This window comes from Acomys russatus, chromosome 26 (genome assembly GCF_903995435.1).
Source record: "Acomys russatus chromosome 26, mAcoRus1.1, whole genome shotgun sequence".
Taxonomy (NCBI): domain Eukaryota; kingdom Metazoa; phylum Chordata; class Mammalia; order Rodentia; family Muridae; genus Acomys; species Acomys russatus.
Genome location: NC_067162.1, coordinates 17,276,229 through 17,298,445, shown reverse-complemented (window position 1 = coordinate 17,298,445; position 22,217 = coordinate 17,276,229). Strand labels below are relative to the sequence as shown.

The following is a 22,217-nucleotide window of genomic DNA, read 5'->3' as shown; positions in this document are numbered from 1 at the left end:
TTTATTATTCAGGTGCTCCAGCAAGAATGCTATAAAATGTAACCCAAGCAATAACTACAGCAGTGTGCTTCTCCTCTGCATGTTTCACAGGAAAGCAGTTTGGCTGAGGTAGAAGAAAACATGGAGAAAATGCAGCAAGGAAAAGACAATGACATCTCTTTCCTATCTGAGGGTCAGCTTGCATCACAAAGTGTGGCTTCCTCTGAAGATGAAACAGAAATAACGGAAGAACTGGAGCCAGAAGGTGACTTTGTGTTTAAACTGTTGCTGTTCACCTGACTCTGCCTTGCTTTGTCTGTGACAGCACGCATGCCATATACTACACATAGTTCAGTAGTGAACCCACCTTGTGATACCCGCCTCTCGACAGAAGTGGTGGTGAGAGGTGCTCGTGTCCCGGCCCACGGGAAAAATCGAATGAGGGTTCACCTGAAAGAGGGGGTGGGGATTGAAAGTAGGATACAGAGACGTGAGAAATAACAAATCAAGTCAGAAAATTTCTTATCAAGATTCTTCTTTAATGCAGACGAGTAAGACTTTATATAGTAAGGTCACTAGGATCTATTCTGATCCCTCTCTCCCTAGCTCCCAAGGCAAGAAGAACACAATAGCCTGAATAGCTCTCTGTAAGAACTTCCTATTACTGAGTAGCTCTCTGAAAGGATTTCCTTAACCTTCCAGGTGTTTCTCAGTAGGGACTTCCCTACTTCTTTCGTGTGTGTGTGTGTGTGTGTGTGTGTGTGTGTGTGTGTGTGTGTGTGTGTGTGTGTGTGTGTGATTTTATAAATATATTTTATTAATTTATTCATATTACATCTCAATTGTTATCCCATCCCTTGTATCCTCCCATTCCTCTCTCCCTCCCATTTTCCCCTTACTCCCCTCCCCTGTGGGGGGGACCTCCTCCTCCTGTATATGCTCATAGAGTATCAAGTCTCTTCTTGGTAGCCTGCTATCCTTCCTCTGAGTTCCACCAGGCCTCCCCATCCAGAGGATGTGGTCAAATACGGGGCACCAGAGTTCGTGTGAAAGTCAATCCCCACTCTCCACTCAACTGTGGAGAATGTCCTGTCCATTGGCTAGACCTGGGTAGGGGGTTCGATGTTTACTGCACGTATTGTCCTTGGCTGGTGCCATAGTTTGAACAGGACCCCTGGGCCCAGATCTGCCCATCATAATATTCTTCTTGTAGGTTTCTAGGACCCTCTAGATCCTTCTATTTCCCCATTCTCCCATGTTTCTCTCACCTAGAGTCCCAATAGGATGTCCTCCCCTCTGTCCCACTTTCCTGGTAAGTGAAGACTTTAATGGGACATATCCCTTGGGCTAGTGTCCAGATATAAGTGAGTATATACCACTGCTTCTGGGTTAACTCACTCATTATGATCATTTCTAGTTCAATCCATTTGTCCACAAATTTCGGGAATTCCTTGTTTTTAATAGCTGAGTAGTATTCCATAGTGTATATGTACCACAGTTTCTTTATCCATTCTTCTACTGAGGGACACTTAGGCTGTTTCCATGTTCTGGCTATTATGAATAAGGCTGCTATGAACATGGTTGAGCAAATGTTCTTGTTGTGTGCTGGAGCATCTTCTGGGTATATTCCAAGGAGTGGAATAGCTAGGTCTTGAGGAAGCCCTATTCCCGGTTTTCTGATATAGCGTCAGATAGATTTCCAAAGTGAGGATGTGGAGAGAGAGGAACACTCCTTCATTGGTGGTGGGAATGTAAACTAGTATTCCCTACTTGTTTCAAAGGTAAATAGTCCAAGGATGGCCTGGAACACAAAGACCTCCTCCAGCAGAGCTCAGCAGCTGGAAGGTCATAGCCTGCAGCCTAAGCGCAGGATTTCGGACATGGCAGAATTTAGCAGGGCTCCCCACATAGGTCTTTGGCTGTTATCTCTCTCTCTTTTTTTTTTTTTTTTTTTTTTTTTACATTTTTTTATTAATTTATTCATATTACATCTCGATTGTTAGCCCTTCCCCTGTTTCCTCCCATTCTTCCCTCCCTCCCGCTTCCCCCCTTCTCCCCTCCCCTATGTCTGTGATTGAGGGAGACCTCCTCTCCCTATATATGCTCTTGGCCGAGAAACATTTAAAGAAATGCTTGTCCTCGTTAGTCATCAGAGAAATGCAAATCAAAACGACACTGAGATTCCATCTTACACCCATCAGAATGGCTAAGATCAAAAACTCAAATGACACCACATATTGGCGAGGATGTAGAGATTGAAGAACACTCTTTCATTGCTGGTGGGAATGCAAACTAGTACAACCACTTTGGAAAGCTATCTGGCGCTTTCTCAGAAAAATGGGAATAGGGCTTCCTCAAGACCCAGCTATCCCACTCCTTGGAATATACCCAGAAAATGCCCTACCACACAACAGGGACATATGCTCAACCATGTTCATAGCTGCTTTATACGTAATAGCCATCTCTCTCTTCTTAGGTCTACTTGGGGCTCCCGCATAGAACACACGTGTTCTTGCTGAGGCTGTCCACAACTTATGTTCTAGACATGTTATATTCTCTTTGGGTTTAATATTATCAGTTGGGTCATTCTTTAGCTTTGACTTTCTAAAATTAAAATCAAGAATTGCAACTTTAAAAAAGACAATGTACTGTCTCATTTCATTTATATAAAAGGGAACTGACTGTTTAGACAGGAAGCAGGTAGGTAGCCTGGAGCAGAGGAAAGATATTCTGAAGGAAACAGAGGAGTGTTGGCTAGGTCCCCTACCTTTTTAAAGGCATGTATTGATTTTGCATGTGTATGTACATGTATGCATGCTGCACACACAGTTGGAAGTCAGAGAATGTCTTTTGCAGGTTGGTTCTCTCCTTCTATGTGGGTTCCAGGTACAAATTTAGGTCATCAGGTTTGGTGACAGGCCCTTTACTCGCTGAACCATCTTGCTGGCCCATATTCATTATTTTAATTTGGAAGATAGTTCCACAGAATTAAATGTCAAGTATCAAATTTTGTAGTTTAAATATGTATGTAATTTATTGTATATGTGTTTTTTACTTAATGAGTTGTATTTTTAAACAGGATTTTTTTACACGATATTTTGTGTGAGCCATTGAAAAGTATCTGCTGTATGATGCAGATGTAGGCTTGGTTATTGGGGCAGCTTGACTGCCGCATAAGAGCTGGGGCTGAGCACCAGTCTCTGCTTACCACCCCAGACACTCTAGCAGGCACCAGTACCTCTCAGGCTTAATTACTAAGTAGATGAAAATTCATATGGCAACTTAAAAGAATGCGTAGGCGGGAACTAGAAGAAAGATGTTCTTTCTATAATTGATGACCACAGATCCAGCCTGGCTAGATAGCTTATGTCTCATGCTCAATTGCATGGATATAAAAGGGCTGTCTTTCACTGTGTAGCTATAGCTGCTGATGGCCTAGTGACACAGTTTTGTCAGCTTCCTACTGGTGTAAAAAAGAGAAAGACTTTATCACAGTACAGTTTTCTTACAGAAGCACACCATTTCATGGTATGGTCCTGCCCATGTACTGCCCTGTAAGACTGCTGCATGGCATGAGCAGTGATGGTATACCTTGGCATAGGTATGTGCAGCCTGCTGGCTGGTTCATCAGCACAGATGAGCATAGCATCCTTCAAACCCACAGACTGATGAAGGAAGGAGAAATGGACACATAAAACATTCAGCTTCTTGTTAGTGTTGTTCACAATCTCACCGGTATACTTTTGACTGTAGTTAACTATGTTCAGATGTTTTTACTAATTTTTTAGGATAATATACAAAGTAATACATGTCCTCATTGCATTTCCGTACATTTGTGTCATTATAGCTTGCTTTCATTCATTTTCCTCCCTACGCCACTACAGCTGGTTGTCTTTCTCCCCCAGCTAATCCCACCTTCTTTTTTATCACATGTATTACAATAACACATTTTAATTGCTGCATAAATTCATATGCCCAGAATATTTGAAAGATTTGCAGTCCCACTCACCTGTATTTTGTGAGTATCCTGAAAGTATTTACTTAATGCCATCCATGCACAAATAATATAAACTGTGATGGAAGTGTGGCTTCTCTTTGGGAAATGATCTCCTTCCTTCAGTCTTTGATGTCTTTCCATTGAAATGGTTCCATTTTCATGAAAGCATAGTCCACCTTTCCTGTGCATGCATTGGCTATCCTAGCTCTTGACGGTGTTCTCTACTTGGGATTATAATAAAATGCAAATGTTTTGAGTTTTGTTTGCTACCAGCATATATGGAAATTTGTCAAACTGCTCCTAGCTTAAAGTACAGTAAGCAGAACATAGGAACATTTTAAATAATTTGAGAAATTATGAAGCATAATAAAGTACAGATCTAAAGAGAAAAAAGAAAGGGCTGGAGAGACGGCTCAGTGGGAAGAGGTTCTTGCCTCCGACCCTGAGAACCTGAGTTTCATTCCCCACATAACGGAAGGAGAGAACTGATTCCCAAAAGTTTTTCTCTGATCTCCACATTAGTGCCTATCACACGCACGTGCGCGCATGTGCACAAGAAACAACTAAATTTTAAAATTTAAGAAAAAAAGCAACATCTATTATCTTATGCTTCCATTGCTTTCATTAATTTCATAACATAACAATAATTATTTTTATTTTTGTATTTACTAAAATTAAACATGGGAGTTTTCTTGGGTTACATTTTCCTTTCCTAAAGTGTACATGCAAATGTCCTTGCAGCTAGAAGTGACAGACCTGGTTGTTGGGTTGTTCTTTTATGTTGTCCTGTGGCATGTACAGTGGCTACATTGGCTAACCTGGGTAAATGTTGTCCCATGTTTTCTGACAGATGAAGACAGATCAGCTTCAGACAGTGATGACTGTGTCATTCCCAGTTCAGTCGCCAAGAACACCAATAAGGTGAGCAGCTTGTGTGGTGTCCTAAACTGAGGTTGACTTTCATTCTTCATAAATGGATACTTAAGGCAAAAGTGTTTCTGGAAAAAATTTAATGTGTCTACTGCAAGACACATTTTGTCTTGTGTATGTGTGTGTGTACATGTCTATATGTAGGCACATGCTTGTGCATGTATGTAGAGGTCAGAAATCAACACCAAGGCTCTTTTTCTGGCCCTGCCAATTGGCAAGCATGCCCAGAGACCTTCCTGTCCCCATCTCCCTGGTGCTGGCATTACAGATTCATACTGCTGTATCCAACTCAGCCGCTCACGCTCGCACAGCAAACATATAACCAACTGAACCACCTCCTCAGCCTGCTGGCACTTGTATTATGGCATGGGCTGCAACATGCAAGCCTTGCTTTTTACAAGGATACCCAACCTGGTAGTATGATCCACCTCTTGCTAAAACCAGCTGACTGCCCTTTCAGTTTCTGTGTACAAAGATGCATTAAAGCAGATTTGTGTCTCACAGGTTACAACTGTGAGATTGCATGGAAACTAGAGTAGCTTACCCTACACAGCTTCATAGAGTCTAAGCATGTCTCTTGGTAAACTGTTAGTTCAGACAAAAAAATCAAAACTATTCAGTAAATAATTAAACATGTCCAAGAATTCATTGGGTTTTTTTAATCACATCACTGAAATGTGGTATATAAACTGAAACATTGAAATGAAAATTGTATTTCAAAATATAAATGGGAGATTTCCTGAGTATAAGAGCATTTTTATCATGGGGGAAGCTTTGTAAATACCACCAGGCAGGTAACACAGGCCTAAGTTCTTAATACTCAGGAGAATGAGGCAGGAGAAGCACAAGTTCAAGCCTAGCTACCTTAGAAAAAGAAACAAGGACCGGCGACATTGTGTAGTTGTTAATGGACCTGTGTTCAATCTCTGGATACGGCATAGTGGAAGGGAAAAATACACTCCTGCAAGTTATCATCTCCACACATATCATGGCACATGTACACCCACATATATAACACAAAATAGATAAATATGTAAGGATTATTTTTCAGAAAAGAAAGAGGGGCTGGGCATGGTGACACATGCCTTTAATCCCAGCACTCAGGAGGCAGAAGCAGGCAGATCGCTGTGAGTTCAAGGCCAGTCTGGTCTACAAAGCAAGTCCAGGACAGCCAGGGATGCACAGAGAAACCCCGTCTCGAAAAACCAAAAGAAAAGAAAAGAAAAGAAAGGGAAGATCTGTGGTGTGGTTCAGTGGTCAAGCCCTTGCCTGGTATTCAAGGCCTTGATCCCCATCACTAGAGAGCAAGGATGGAGAGACCAAAGTGTTGGCTCTGTTTCTTAATAATTAAACTTTATTATACAACCCAACTAGCTTACACAAGAAGGAAAAAAGGTTAAAGGGACAAAAGAGTGAACCTTCTGGTATCTGTTCCATGGGACGGGTCCTTAGGTGTTTCTCTGGCCCACGTGCTGGTCCAGCAGGTCCGCTGCTCCCCATGCTCTCTCCCCCAGGCTCAACTTGTTGTTCTCTCCTCCCCAACTGCCTGAGTCACAGGGGAAGGGCCCTCCTTCTCCCGGTGAGGGTCAATTAGAAAGACAATAGTCCAGGTGGGGTTCCCAGGTCTGCTTCCTGAATTCCAGACCCGGGATGGCTCCACTCAGTCTGTCACAGGGTATTCATGGGGTGCCCCAAGGGTAAAGCCCGCCAAGATTGCTTCCACCTGTGACAAAACTTAAGCTTTCCCACACCAAAGGTCTCTCTTCATCTATATTAATTTCCATGGATATTTTATTTATTTTGGAATTTCTTCTCTATTGGAAAAAATCCAATACTTCTGTTCAACTCCTCTTTCACATATTGTAAATTTGATATCTCTGTAAAACAAAACCATGAGTATAACAGGTTTGTACAGGGCCTCCATGAAACGAAGATATACATTTTTATATATGTGTATGTGTTCGTGTGTATGTGTGTACAGCAGCTGACATTTCCCCATCACTGTCCACCTTTTGTTTAAGCATGCTCTCTCACTGAACCTGGTGCTCACTGATGGGCTACATTGTTTGGCCTGTGAACTCCAATCTGTCTGCCTGTGTCTACCTCCCCGATGCTGAGGGCTACAGGTACCTGCTGCTGCCCTCAGTTTTTACATAGCCACTGGGGATTGAACTTGGGTCCTCATGATTGCACAACCCAAGATATCTATTTTGTGTCTAATAAAGAAAACATGTCATCTTTCTAAAGTTGTATTACTATAATTAGTATCTAATTACCACTTATATTAATTACCTAACCTGAGGTAACCTGGTATGCAGGACTTGCATTGCTCAAATTTGATAAGTCAAAGAAGGAATTTTTATTTGTTTATCTGAGCAGTTGTAATTATAGTACTCAGTTAATGTTTTTGCTTAATCAAATGCTGAAATGTTAAATAATTTTATCAAACCAGTGAATGGAAATTCTCAGGCTCCCATTAGAACTGATAATGATATCAGTAAGAGGGTAAGCGTTCTGTGTAAGGTTTGGTTTTATAGTCTTAAGCAGAACTGACAATAAATGATGGATGGATAGATGGATGGATGGATGGATGGATGGGTGGGTGGATGGATGGATGGGTGGATGGATGGAGTGATTAGACAGACAGACACACAGACTTACTAAACAATTGGCTACTGTAATGGAGGTCTTCAGTCAGGAAGCTAGTAGTACAGAATAGATTATGTATTGCCAGATTGAGTTCAAAGGCCTGGGAGGCAGGACATCCAGTGGCATATATTCTTATCTGAAAGCCAGCAGGCTCAGGAACAGCGAATCTGCTTCAGGCCAAGTTTGAGGGCCTGTCCTTTTTGATAGCACCCTGGTACAAGGAGCTCCCCCCTTTTTTTCCTCGTGTGTGTGTGTGTATGTGTATGTGTGTGTGTGTGTGTGAGAGAGAGAGAGAGAGAGAGAGAGAAAGAGAGAGTGAGAGAGAGAGAGAGAGAGAGAGAGAGAGAGAGAGAGAGAGAGAGAGAGAGAGAGAGGTTTTTGAGACAGGGTCTCACTGTATCACTCTAACTGTCCTAAACTCACTTTATAGATCAGACTGGCCTCAAATTCACAGAGATCCACCTGACTCTGCCTTCCGAGTGCTGGGATTAAAGGTGTGCATCACCTCTTACTCAGCCTTTTGGTGCTATTATCCCTTTAACTGCCTGGACAGAGCTCATCCACACTAGGAAGATTAATTTGCTTTATTGAGTCTATCTGGATTTTAAGCTATCCAGAAGCATCTCACAAATACTGGGTTGTCAAGTCATGAAGTATTTCACAACTATTATGAATTGACCAAATGTCTGGGCACCCTACGGCTTAATAAGCTTGGCAAATAAAATGAACCATCACACCATTTTACTAAGAACCTTCCATTTATTGTGTCTGAATTTTGATTTTTCTGTCTTGTATCATCAATCATCAGTTTATTTTGTAAGACAATGCCTACATCAGCCAAGTTTTTCTCTTTTCTTTTGGTTACATAAATGATTTAGTCTTGAACACAAGATTCTAAGATATTGAATCAGTGCTGGGTCTCTGAAGACAGTAATGCAAGAATATATTTATCTTGTCAGTTTATAAACAGCACTTGTTCCTCACGCTGTAAGCCAGGGGTTCACAGCCTATCATGATAGTAAACACACAAGATGATGCTCCTGCTTTCAGGGAACCTCTATACTGATCCAAAAGATAAACTGTGTTTCGCCAACTAGTGTTAATAGTTCATGTTAGATTGAAATAATATCAAGAGAGCATAGCAATAACTAAGTCAGTCAATACTTGAATTCTTTAGCTAATTTATGACCTACTTTCTCATTCTTCAAATAAGTTAACTGACTTTGAAAGAAAGAGAATGCCTACAGCCATCTCCCTAGTTAAGGAAGTTGAAAGGAAGGACCTATTTGGGGTAATTCTAAAATTGGAAACTCTACAGGATACATATGCTCTGAGCTGGCATGCCCACCTCCTTCCCTTTCAGTCATTTAGCTGACTTTATCTGCTTCCTTTGCTTGTTGCCCAAAGATAGTCAGACAAAAATGCCTATCCCCAAGGAAAGAGGCCAGATCAGTCCTATCTAACCTCTGGACTGGGCCCATCATTATTACCACTCTGCACCGTACAGTAAAGAAGGTCCGGTTGTAGCTGTGTAATCTCAAGGACAAAAAGAAATTCGTCTGCACATGCAGAACAGGGAGAGATGCAAGAATGAACCAAACTGTAGCCTTTTTGAGAGAAGAAGGCCGTCTCACAGTTTACAGCGCAGTGGACCCACAGATGCTCTGGATGTTAGTTAGCCTAAAGTAGACAACAGGAGCATGTCAGTTAACCCTACCTTTTAAATACTATTCATCATCTTTAACTTTGAATGCAGAGAAAATGGTTTTCTGTATCTTAGGATCCTAGACCATCAAAGCTTCACATTAGGCACCATTTGAAAACATTTCTAATTGTCACATTAAGAGGAACTGCTCCTGGCATCTCATGGGCAGAAGTCAGGGCTTAAACTAAGCACGCTGCAATGTGCAAGACCCACAACAAAAAGCTCCCCAGCTTAATGAGCCAATGCAGTCTTAATTTTCTGTACAAAATACAATTCATGAGGAAGTATTGAAGCTTCACCCCCAAGGCAGTAATGTTAAGAGCTGAGGCCTGGGGAGGTAGGCTGGGTCATGAGGACTCTAAGATCATGAATAATATTAGCACACATATAACAAAGCAGAATGAGAGGGAGCACTCCTGCTCTCCTGCCACAAGAGACCATAGTGTTCCTCCTCACTAAAGGACACAGCATCAAGGTATCATCAGAGACAGAGCAGACACGAGACCCACCCGCACCTTCACCTTGACCTTGAGCTGCTCACCCTTTGGAACTGTGCAAATGGTTTTAGTAATTATAAATTACCCCATCTGTAACATTGTACAAATGTACTAAGACAGTGATGTGCATATTTTCTATTGATTATGTCATTTTTCCTGCATACTACTTTATAAATCATTTAATGTGAAAAATAGAACCTTTTTAAAACTTTAATGATTACAAAATTCATAGACAGTTGCATATCCTTCATCCAGATCCACAAATTGTTGGCATTTCACTGCATTTATTTTACCCTTCGGTGAATATATGTGTTTGTTTGTAATATGTAAATATATCCTTTTATATATTATTAGGAACCATTTCAGAACTTTTAAAAAAAAAAGTCCTTTTACCTCTAAGAACTTCATAGCCACAAGACAATGCTGTTATATAATTCTGAGTACCTGAGGTAAAACAATCTCTATTTCCTCTACTGAACTTTCACAACACTTCTTAATCGGATGTTTGTGGTTTTCCCCATAAACCACGTACTTCTTCAAGAAACAGTAGACACGTGACCTCTGATACATCTATAAACAGTATCAGATGCTGCAAGTAATAGAACAGTCCCACAGGACTGAACCCCCAACTCTAGATACCAGGCTCACTCAGAGTGTTTTATATGTGCTTTTGACAATAAACTGGGATGCCAACAACCCCAAGGGGTTCAATTAATTCACTAGAGTGGCTCACAGAGCACAGGGTAACCTTATTTGCCTTATGTTTCACATGGAGGTGAAGACACTTAGGAGAAAATATTTAAGGAGGGCTGTGGTGCCTCCATTCCCTCTCTGAGTGCACCATGTTTGAGAACCCCACGTCTCTTCAGAGAACTGCATCCTCACAGCTTGGAGGACTGTATGGGGTCTCTGTTACATAAGTCTAATGGATTAAGTCACTGGCCACTGATAGACAGGCTGGCCCTCAGCGCTCTTCCATTCCTTGAGGTTAGGAAGTATAACAGCGAGTCACAACTCTTCAATCCAAAGTGGTCTTTTGGGAAAGCAGCACCTAGTCATCTCAGTAGGAACAGAAGACTGCTCTCACTCCAGAGGCTAGGCTACTAGAAAGACCACAGTGTCCCACTCATCTACAGTTCTCTTTACATTTCTGCCAGCAGTATCACTTATAGGTATCTGAATTGTGTCCCTTTTTTTTCCCCTATTTCTCTTTAGCTTTTATTGATCTGTAATGGTTGCTTGGCATTTGCTTGGGTCTTTTATAACATTAACTGTTATTAGGCCACAGGTCACATGTTTAGTAGGATATCCTATAGTTTAGATTTCTCTGGTATTTATTTTATGTATATGAGTGTTTTGCCTACATGTGTGTCTGTACCACCCAGAGGCCAGACAAATGGTGTCCAATCCCTGGAACTGGAGTTAGAGACAGTTGCGTATGCCTACATGACTGCTGAGAACTGCACCTGGGTCTCCTACAAGAGCAGTAAGAAGAGCACTGAGTTATCCAGGCTCTTCTTCAGAAGTCTGTGTTTTGGGAATGCACTTGAAGAGATAAAGTCAATGTCAAGACTAGTTTAGATATAAAGTAGTTTTAAAGTTTCTAGGGAGCCCTCCCCTGATGTTATCCCTTCTGCACAGACCTTTAAAACCACTTCCTTTTATAATGTTGCAGTTAGGACTAGAAATAGTGTCCCAGATAAATCTTACTTATGCCAATTCCACTGTGGATCTGAATTCTCTAGTATCACTGTGTAAGCAGTTTAAGATCACAGTTTCTTCCTTTCTTTCTTTCTTTCTTTCTTTCTTTCTTTCTTTCTTTTTAATGTTAACCAATCCTGACAGCTCATAGTTATTTCTTAGAATGTTGATCCTTAAAAGGAATCTAACAGATTTCCCAGAACTTGGACATATTCCTTCTCTTTCCTCATGTCTGTGATCTATAATTCATCATAGATTACTTCATTTTGTTTCATTTCATTTCCAACATTTATGAGCTTCATTTTGTCAGTATGAAATGCTTGTCCCCTCCTTTCCTTTCCAAAGTGGTATAATTACAGTTAGCATCTTCTTTAACAGGCTACATAAAGTTTAGTGGCGGGATTAAATCAAGTCATTAACATAATGTGCTACCCAATTGGCCCCTATCTCTCTTCGTTTCCCGGACATCAAAGTGGCACAGAGTGCGAGTGTAATTGGGCCTTGCTGGCCTGTCAGATTCCGTCAGTCTGATGACTGCTGCTTTTGCTAAAAAGCTTCTAGGCATGATAATTAATGGGGGTGGGGAACAAAAGTCTGGGAAATGTAAAACTTTGGACATTTCTCTATGAATATTTTATTAATTTGAATAATCATAAGTTAACAGTATCAATTTGATGTATAATACATCGATTAAAAGCCTTGTTTCAGGGCCTCAAAATAGATGTCAAAACAGAACTTGCACTTGCCATGGCATTGAAAAATTAATCCTTTTGCATCATTGTCAAGGTTACACTTTAAAGAATGTGTCTGCTTTCCACAACAAAATATACGGCCATCAGCGCCTGGGTGTGATGACAACTGTTTTTAGTTATCAAGTTGACCACATCCGGAAGCACCTAAAACCCAAGTCGCTGGGTTCACCTGTGAGGTATTCAAAGTGGAAAGATGCACTTTTAGTGCAGATGTTTTGAGGTGGGAAGATCCACCTTTAATCTGGGCCATGTCTTCTGGTGGCAGCCTGTATAGAGACATGGAAGAAGGAAGCTTGCTCTCTGCTCTCTGCTCTCTGCTCTCTGCTCTCTGCTCTCCCTGTCAAGTTTATTCCTTTCCTAGCATTAGAGCCTACTTCTTTAGGATTCCAGTGTGTAGTAGAGACCAGCTGAGACATCCAGCCTCATGGACTGAACAACTACTGATTCTTGGGCCTTCTATTGGTAGACAGCCATTGTTGCACTAGTTGGACTGTGGCCTGTAGGCCATTCTAATAAATCCTGTTTCTCTATAGAGAGAGATTGATTGATTGTCAGCTCTGTTCCTCTAAAGAATCCTGGCTAATGCAGGTGTATTAAATGTGAACAAAGGTAAGAATAGCAAATTGCAGGCAAGAGAGAGTAGGCTTTTGTGTGCAGGATACCTTGATACCACTCTCTCTGTTTCTGGTAATGGCAGTTGTGTAAAAGCAGGCTCAGTCATTTGGACTAACATTGAGAACACCATCACTGACCAGCACACTGGCTTCTAGCTGCTGCAGAGATGATGTCCAGCAGATAGACTTTAAAACCTCAGTGGTCAAGATGAAAAAGCAATTGTCTAGATTTAGAATCCACCTATGAAGTAATTATCAAGTCACTTCAGAATCTAATATGACGGTCTACCAATGAGTAATAAGCCCCTCAGTGATTTCGATGTAGAAACTTTAGCTAGCAGGCAGATTTTTAAGTATGGTTTATATAAAACTAGAAATGTTGAGTTGTTTCACCGATAATAATTTCCCTTAAAACTATTTTTTTGTTTTTTAACTTAATCTCTAATATGTGAAGCATCTTTCTATAGTATAGACATACTTGGCTTTAATATATGCATAATATTCTGTAATGCAGCTGTTCCACGTTTATTTAAATAGGGTGTTTTGGTACACCCCTGAGTTTTGAACATTTTTGGCTAATACAAACTCTTTTGGTTAAAATGAACATTTTTATACATGTGTGAAAAGTCATGATTTGCTGGCATTTAGCTACAGTGCTTCCTAGTTTATTGCCTGTGTCCTCTACAAGGGGAAATTGAGTGGTTTCGACAGAGACTATGTAACATGCATTGCCAAAAGTATTTGCTGTCTGATCCTTACAGGAGAAACTGTCAGCTATCCAGTTACTGGGTGGACTGTGCTAAGTAAAACTCTATAGGAGACCATAGATAGGGCTGAGCATCTATACTGGGCTGAGAAGACTGACTCAGCATACACCAAATCACAGTCACTGAGTTCTATTTAGTCCTGAAAGGCAATCTAGTCAGCTCCTCAAGTCAGGAACAATCAGTCAAACTGCAACCAACTGGCTGCTTGAATAAGTTATAGCCAGTTATTCTCACATGGTTTTTGGTAGCTGCTGTCTGATCACATGGCTTTCTGGCATTCTTAGAGCTTGCTCTGGTTCTGGAGTTGCCCAGCGCACAAATCCATTGGCTCTTGTTTGTTCCGGTAAATATAACTAGACTTACTGTCCAAGGAACTTTACTTTTTAAAGATTAAACAAAAGCTGCTTATGGTTAATTTATACTAAACTGTTTCTAATCATGACATAGATTGCCTCTGCAAGAGAAATAATGTATAAATAACTCTGTACTAAAAATATCATGTGACTAAGAAACAGTTTAGTGTGATCATTCTGGAAGCTTCTCTCTAAGTAGCAGAGAAGGATCAGTGAGTATGAGTGTAGAGGTGGCTGGAACAGTGCTTTTTAAGGGTAAACTTCAAACCAGCAGCATCCGGATCATCTGACAATTTGTGAGAGGGGCAAACCCTTGAGTCTTACTCAAGACAGATGCACCGGAGGAATACTTTTTTAGTGCCTGGACTCCACCCACATCAGTTCAACTAGGACAGTGTTTGTAGCTCCCCAGTGAGTCTAATAAGCAGCCTGACTGAGAGCCATTGAGACACCTGTTGTAGCTGCTTGTACAGGTGCAGCTGCATTAGAGTCTCCTGGAGCTGAGGGGCTTTTAAAACCTTTCTTCATCTTTCACTTGCTACCATGGTAAACCACCTGGATAATAGAATAAGCCGTGGGTATCTGTCCTTGTAGGACAAGAAATATCTTAAAAGCTATGTTTTAGAACATGTGCTAACAAGCCTCTCTAATTTGTTGACCATTAAAGACATGGTAGTTTTCATGGGGTAGAGGGACATAAGAACATTTTTAAAACAAATACTCTCCATCACCCCTAGTACCACTTTAATCCCATCACTGAAGTTTTCAGTATGGTACATGTTAGCAGAGCATGTTAGAAAAGTGAGCTTATCCATTAATGAAAACTAGCTTGGCTTCGCTTTGTTTGTTAAAGACATTACCTCAGCACTGTGAGTTCTGGAGACACACTATCTCCCTAGTCTTCTTATTTCTCCTAAATAATTACCATCTTCAAAAGTATAACTTTTCAAAGCTTGTATGAAGATGAATTTGGTGGGAGGAAGGAGGGATGCTGGGAGTCGAACCCAGAGCCTTGTACTGTGTGCTAACACTGAGCAACGTCCTTAGCGCTGGTTTTATTGATTGCAGCATCTCATTCGGTAACCCAGACTGTCCTGGAACTCACTGTCTTCCTCTCAGCCTCCCAAGGGCTGGTGTTAGGGCGTGTACCACCATGCCTCCCAAAAATAGATATCATTCCTGCTGCCCAGATGCCATGGGGCCTGATATAAAGTCAAGGGGGCTTCTTTGAATCTTTGGGTGGCTTTTCCTATACCCAGCCTGAAGGAAGGAAGAAGAGGACTCCTTTAATCAGTGTGCACACCAGGCTCCTTACACATGCCTCTATCACCACCGAAGGTGACTTTGAAGTTACCACCTCAGTTTAACTCTTCAGTGGTTCACACACAGATCACCTTCTATTTCTATTGTTTCTATTTGCTTTGCCTCAAAGAACCAAGTCCCACATACTGTGTCTCCTGTAAGTAGACATTGTGAGGTACACATTAGTTTGCTTTCCTGTTGCTGTAATAAAATATCACGATTAAAAACACCTTTGAGAGAAAGGAGTTTAGTTTGTTTACAGATTACAGCCCATCATGAAGGGAGGTCACGGTTCCAGGAGCTTGAAGCAGACCTCACATAGGAGTGCTGCTTGCTGGTTTGCTTCCTTGGCTTGCTCAGCTGCCTTTCCTATACAGCCCAGACTCGTCTGTGTAGGGATAGCACTGTCCAAGTGTGCTGGGCCCTCCTGTGTCAGTCAAAAATCAAGAATATGCCCCTCAGGCCAGTCTGATGGAGACAATAAACCAAACACACACACATACACACACACACACACACACACACACTCAAAGAGAGACAGACAGACAGACAGACAGACAGACAGAGATATATTGATTGAGACAAGTAAAGGACGGGTGACACTCCTACACAGCATTAGCATCCACCAGAAGGTATAGGCTTGAGCTGTCTTGTAGTTTCCTCTTTATCATGTGGACCTTGGTACTAGGTAAGTTGATGCTTTCCATCACTGTCTTGTTCACCAGTTGCCCTATCAGCTTCCCGAGTTAGGGAGATGTCAACATCAGCATGTAGTTGTGACTGAGGTGAGCAGAAGTGACTGAAATAAGAGCTGCATGAGACTTACTTTTAGCTGTCAGCATAGACGGACACTACACATTATGTGACAGAGTGATCTGGAAGTGCGCTGACAGCTTGTAGTATGCACAGAGAGAGAAATATCCGAGCTCTCACGATTTGGCCCCGTTCCATGACTGCCCCCGACTGATGCTAGTTTACATCAGCCACAGTTCTCCATAGTGGGTATAGGTTGTTATTAGCAGGCTGAAAATGTCCACACTTGATCTCACAACAGCCTGCTTGATTCATCTGACACAGTGGAGTTGGTTTGGCTTTATTCTCCAGTGCTGGGGATTGAACCTAGGACCCTGCATATGCTAGATGGGCACTGTGCCACTTGACTATTTGTTTTTTTAAAAAGTAATCCAACCTGACAGCCCTACACATGGTATCATGGATTTCTGTGAGGATAACTCATGGCGATGCTTTGCAACTTGTCTCAGCCAGTAAGATTTGCATCTGGCAATACTGAGATTACTGATGTATTGACTTTTAGTCTCAGTTTCTATAATAAGATGGCATTTGATTATTTAGTATTTAATTTTTAAAATTACATTTATTTAGTGTGTGTATATGTGTGTGCATGCATGTGTGCGTGCACCACAGTAAGTGTGTAGCCAGAGGACAATCTGAGGGAGTCTTTCCCTCCTCTACCTTGTGTGTCCTGAGGACTGAACTCAAGTACTCAGGCTTGGCAGTGAGCACTACCCAGTAAGCCACTTTGCTGCTCTCACATTTAATTTTTCAATTATAAAATATGAAAATGTCAGAAAAGGTAAAAAAAAAAAAAATAATAATTTGGCTCTTCAAATACCCAGTCTTACACAGCTGCTACACTTTGCTATGTGCAAGTCAACCCTCTGCTGAAGAAATGAGTATCAACACTAATATTAATAAAGGCAAATCCCCAAATGCTAAATTCTTCCCTGTCTTTCCTGGCCCCCCAAGGAGGCACTGTTCTGAAATTGGCTGGATCATCTCAAAGCACACAATCATATTTTCTATGTCTGTATGTGTCCATACACAACATACGATGTTCCTTCTATTCTTAGGGTTTTCATTGGTGGTAGTATACACTACTAGTCATTTCATGATTAGTTTTTTTTCATCCAATATTATGTTTTCAGATTTACTTATTTTAGTCAAATCATTCTAACTCTTGATGACTTATATTACACACAGGATAATGGAGTCCCTTTTTTTAGTGTGTGTATGTGTGCGCGCACGTGCCCCAGGCTAACCTCAAACTCATGTTGATTCTCCTGCCTTAGCTCCTAAGGGCTGGGGACCATTCCCAGCTTCATCCACTGTCTTCCCAATCATTATATTACTCCTAATTCTCTTAATTAAAGTCTTCTTAATGTGACAAACTTCCAACATACAAAAGAGTTACAGTAATACTATCCTGCCACCCAGATTCAGTGTATTAACATTTCAAACAGTCTTCACAACATAAAATCCATAGCAATAAGAGTTTGTGCAATAGTTAAAAATCACCTATTTCTAAAATTCTATCATGCAAAAAAATATTTTCCAAATGAGAAAGCCCAAGAAACAGCTGCTTCAAACAATTCTAGCAGCATAAAAGGCATCTGGCCATATAGAGGATATTCATTCTCCTGTTTTCCACTAAATGGTTATTGTAAGCCTACTGTGTGCCAGGTGCTGGAAAGGATGTTAATGAGCAGACTGGTAAGCTCTGTGCCTGCCTGCTGGAGCAGCTAGGTGATGGGTCCATGCAGTGCAGTAGGGCTGTGGGAAAAAGCAGCCAGCAGTCACTTAGAGGTCAGCACAAAGTGTCTACAATGGCTGGATGGATTTTTTTTTTCCTGTGAAAAGGCTATTTCATACAGAATAAACTACAGATGCAAAAAAACAAAAACATATCCAGCACACCATGGCTTGAGGAAATGGCTGGAGTATAGGATAGTAGAAAGATCTTCAAGCAAAATAAAAGGTGATACACATTGGCCTTGGGGAATTCTCTGGCAAAAGAAGAATGGTTGGGACTAAAGGCACGAGCTTAGAGGTCAGGCTGCCTCGTGCCTTACATGTGGTTTTGTGGTCATGAGAGTAGATCTGCTTACTGGGTGCACACAATAGTTGTCCTCACTGTGACTGAACTTGTTGATAAAGTCTGTTTCCCATTGCTAACAAGTTATCTATTATGCTAATCCCTTCTAGTTTCTCCCTCGTTCTGTCAAATTACTATTTTTAATAACTAAAACCCCATATTAAAAGTTAGCCCCAATAAGAATCTAAAGACATTTCTCAGATAATGAATGAGAAAAGGGAGCAGTGGTTGCACAATGTCTGAACATTCCAGCAAAGCATTGAAATAGGAATTAAAATAAACAGAAATAGTAATCTATACAATATAGTTGGAGGGCAGGAAAGATACAAACAGCGAGAAGACTCCAGACCTTTTAGCTGTGAGTGACAGCAATCAAAGGTCAACCTTGTTGGCGAAAGCAGGAAATGCCAGAGGACGAACAGGATGAGAAGGAAGAGAGAAGAGTGATTCTGGCACGTGCAGCCACACAGCTGCTGGGCCCCTTCATCCCCAGGTCTTGCTACATGAACTAGGTGAACTTTTGACTTGCACTTAGCAGAGTAAATAAAGTGCTCAAAATAAATTGCCTAGTACTATTAATGACAATCACTTGAAAAAAATGCCTTCTTCAAAACTTGATCTCTGGACATAGGTGACTTGATGCACTCCCTTAGAGATTCGTACAGCATCAAATGAGCAAAGTCACCATGGCTTACATGCATAGTATTTGGCAGGAAATTAGAATATTGGGGTGGGAGAAGTCAGCAAAATCACAAAACTGAAGCAGAAGAAAAAGTAGACAAATACGTTTAAATGCCCTCCACCCCGCTTTTGGGATAATTCTGTGCATTTCCCTGTAGTTGTTCTCTCTGGAGAGTTCCATGTCATCCTGACAACTCAAAGTAGTTCTTAAAATCATACAAGTTTCTGCTCAGGAATTGTATAGCCAATACATTGTTAATAAAATAACATCTTAAATAAATTAGAATGTTATGCTGTCTTAAAATTCATTTCTATCTTCATAAGATGTGTCACAAACAGTTTTACATTCTGGCCTTCACAAGCTATAATCAAGTACATTTGTCTTCCTCACAGCTGTTTCCTTACCTTCTTTTGGGAGAAGCATAATGTTATGTAACGTGTTCTTACCCTGCAAGTCTAAGCTGCCCTGTTTACTTCCACATTGTGCTTTACTCGTGCCAGCACTATAAAACACGTGTACACTTCTTACTACTACAATACATTCTAAGGAAAAAATAATAGTGTTTAAGATACTTTCTTTACCATGTAGACTTCACCAGTCAGACGGGGTTTTTCTGAGCTGAGGTTAGACAATAGCGCCAACTTCATTTTTTATGCACGTGAACAGAGAGGGCTTGAGGTTATTAGTTGAAACCGAGTAACCTTTCCAGGCTTTCATCTCTTTCTTTTCAAATTTGAATATGAAAAGCATATTCAAGTCAAAGACCGTCACTTTAATGACATTTGGCAGTCATTTGATTTATTAGGTTTTAGAAAAAAATTTCCTTTAAATATTTCATCATACTGTGCTAATCCTGGTAATATTGCCAGCTGCAGCCTTGTACCTGTATTAGTGCAGACAGAACGGTGTGGAATTTTCTCTGTCATCCTAGTAAAATTTCCATGAATCTACTGAATAATAAAATAACCTTATTGAAATATTCAGATTTCAGTTTTTAGTTAAAGTGTCTTAGAATGCATAATAAAAGAAAATGTCTTTTGAAAAAAGCAGGTAAAATTACTTCATCAAATATTGAGGGAGGTTGACAGCAATGGAAATGGTTCTTTGTGGACACATTCTTGCATGGATACTCATTTTTTTTTAAGTTTGCTTAATTACATACTCTGACATGTCTACATAGTCACTATAGTGGATTTCAGTGCTGGTATACACTTAACAGTGAATTCTTACAGCCAGATCACAAAACACGTGTTATTTTCATGGTTCTCTAAATATTATTTAAAGTTTATATGATTGAAAGTAGCATGGCTCTGATAGTAAAAAAGAATTTTAACAATAAAAAAGACAAATTTTAAATGGTGAGAAGCACATTTAACTAAGGAAATGATGTACTATGATAAAATATTGAAGTCATAGCTGTCAACTGAGGTCATTCGTCAAGGAGCATTTCTAAAACTCGTTAATGCCTGCGTGTTCTAGAAGAAAATCAAACATGTCATTTTAATTCTTCCTTCTATGAATATGAAATGGAAAATAAGTTGCAAGAAATAATATGTAAACTTAACTATAAGATTTTGGTTTTTTTGTTTGAAATGTGTTACTTACTGAATGAAGTAAATTATGGCAGAAATGGGAGAAGGGGCTGTAGTTTCTGCTCCCGTTGCTATAGATTGACATAGCTATATATTAGCATAATAGTGCTGAAGTGTCCCACGTGCTTTGATCACTGTGTAATTGAGTGTTCCCAGGTACTACAGCTTAGATAGAGCAGTGACAAACATGTGCCTCATTACCTGATTTGAAACAAGGCCAACTGATGCTTGTCATTCTGGAAGCCATTGGAGATGAAGACCTCATAATCTTCACTCTTCACAGACTACCAGTGCGGTGTTTATAGCCTCAAATGTAAATCAGGAGACTGTTGCCGTGACACTGTTAACTTCAAACCCTAGGGCATTAGAATCTCATTCTCTCTATGTGTCGTGAATAATCTATCATGTGAACTGTACAGTAGTGCACACTGCATTCCAGAAAAGAAACCTATTGGCTGTGACATTTTATTCTAAACTAATAGTAGAATAGAATAAATGATTTTTGTCTGATTTTTTGTGGTGGTTGCTTATTTTTTTATTTTGCTCTTTAAACAGCCATCAGAGGAAATTCGGATTGAGATCATAGCTCTGAGCCTTAACGATTCTCAGGTAAGCAGGGATGACACCATCCAGCGGCTGTTCATTGAGTGCCGGTTCTACAGTCTTCCTGCTGAAGAGACTCCTATGTCACTGCCCAAACCCAAGAGTGGGCAGTGGGTCTACTATAACTATACCAACGGTATGTATGCTTTATTTGCAATATAAATTTTTAAGTGGGGTTTTCTCTTCTGTGAAGGAAGCCAAGGTGTCAACAGAGTTTAATTCTCTACTGTTCACATGAATTTATAGCAGTCTTGTTAGGCTAAATTAATAAAACCAGCACTATGGCATAAAAATTAAGAAAATTGCTTTTAAGTCATTGTAAAATAAAGAGAAGACAATGAGAAAGTAGTATCTGGCTGCTCCTATTATTATGGTATCTACAGGAAATGCCACCTAAGTCTACTGTTGAATTTTACTTGAAAAACATGGCATTTTAAAAGTGGGTAGTGCGCTGGAGTTTTTTATTAGCTATAGCGTTCAGATCATGTAGTGCTCTGGTTGTGGCTGCCCTTCTGGTCATTGCCATCACATAACCCTTTCTGCCTAGTAGATGATGCATAAGCTCTTACCATTGCAGCAGGCAAATTCCCCTTTTAGGGCTTGGTCTATCTGTCAGCTGACACATAAGTCTATTGGACAACACAGACCCGGTGAACACCCTGAGAATGCTTAGGTGCTAAGGAGTTTTTAGTATTACGTGATCAACAATGTCGAATCAGAAGGAAAACAAAGACTGTTATCAAGCCACCTTCATCAAGAGTTGAACCATCTTAGCACATTCTCTGGAGTCCATATGAAATCATGAAGATGGCTGTGTCTCGCTTTTATGAAGTAGACCATCTCATCCTGGTTGGACATTGTCTTAGTTCTTTTTCTGCTGCTGTGAAGAGACACCATGATAAAGGCATGATAAACTCAAAATAGTTTGTAAGGGTCTCACAGCTGCAAAGAGTTAGTCCATGACCATCATGATGGGGACAGAGACAGCAAACAGGCCTGGCTGAGAGATTACATACTGAGACAGCAAACATGAGACAGAGAAGAAACCAACTGAGCCTTTGAAACTTCAGAGCTTACTCCCAGTGACACATCCCTCCAACAAGGCCACACCTCCCAATCCTTCCCAAACAGGTGTACCAACTGGAGACTAAGCATTAAAACATATGAGCATATGAGGGCCATTGTCATTCAAAGCACCACG

At 40.6% G+C, this 22,217-nt stretch overlaps 1 protein-coding gene across 1 annotated transcript in view; it reads left to right on the top strand.

Moving 5' to 3' along the window:
* Rpgrip1l (RPGRIP1 like) overlaps positions 1–22,217 on the top strand; it is a 93,591-nt gene that overhangs the window by 57,363 nt on the left and 14,011 nt on the right. Inside the window, exons 21-23 of the mRNA XM_051168531.1 lie at positions 64–244; positions 4,827–4,897; positions 20,969–21,152. Of these exons, the coding sequence (XP_051024488.1) occupies positions 64–244; positions 4,827–4,897; positions 20,969–21,152 (436 nt within the window). The remainder of the gene's footprint in view (positions 1–63; positions 245–4,826; positions 4,898–20,968; positions 21,153–22,217) is intronic.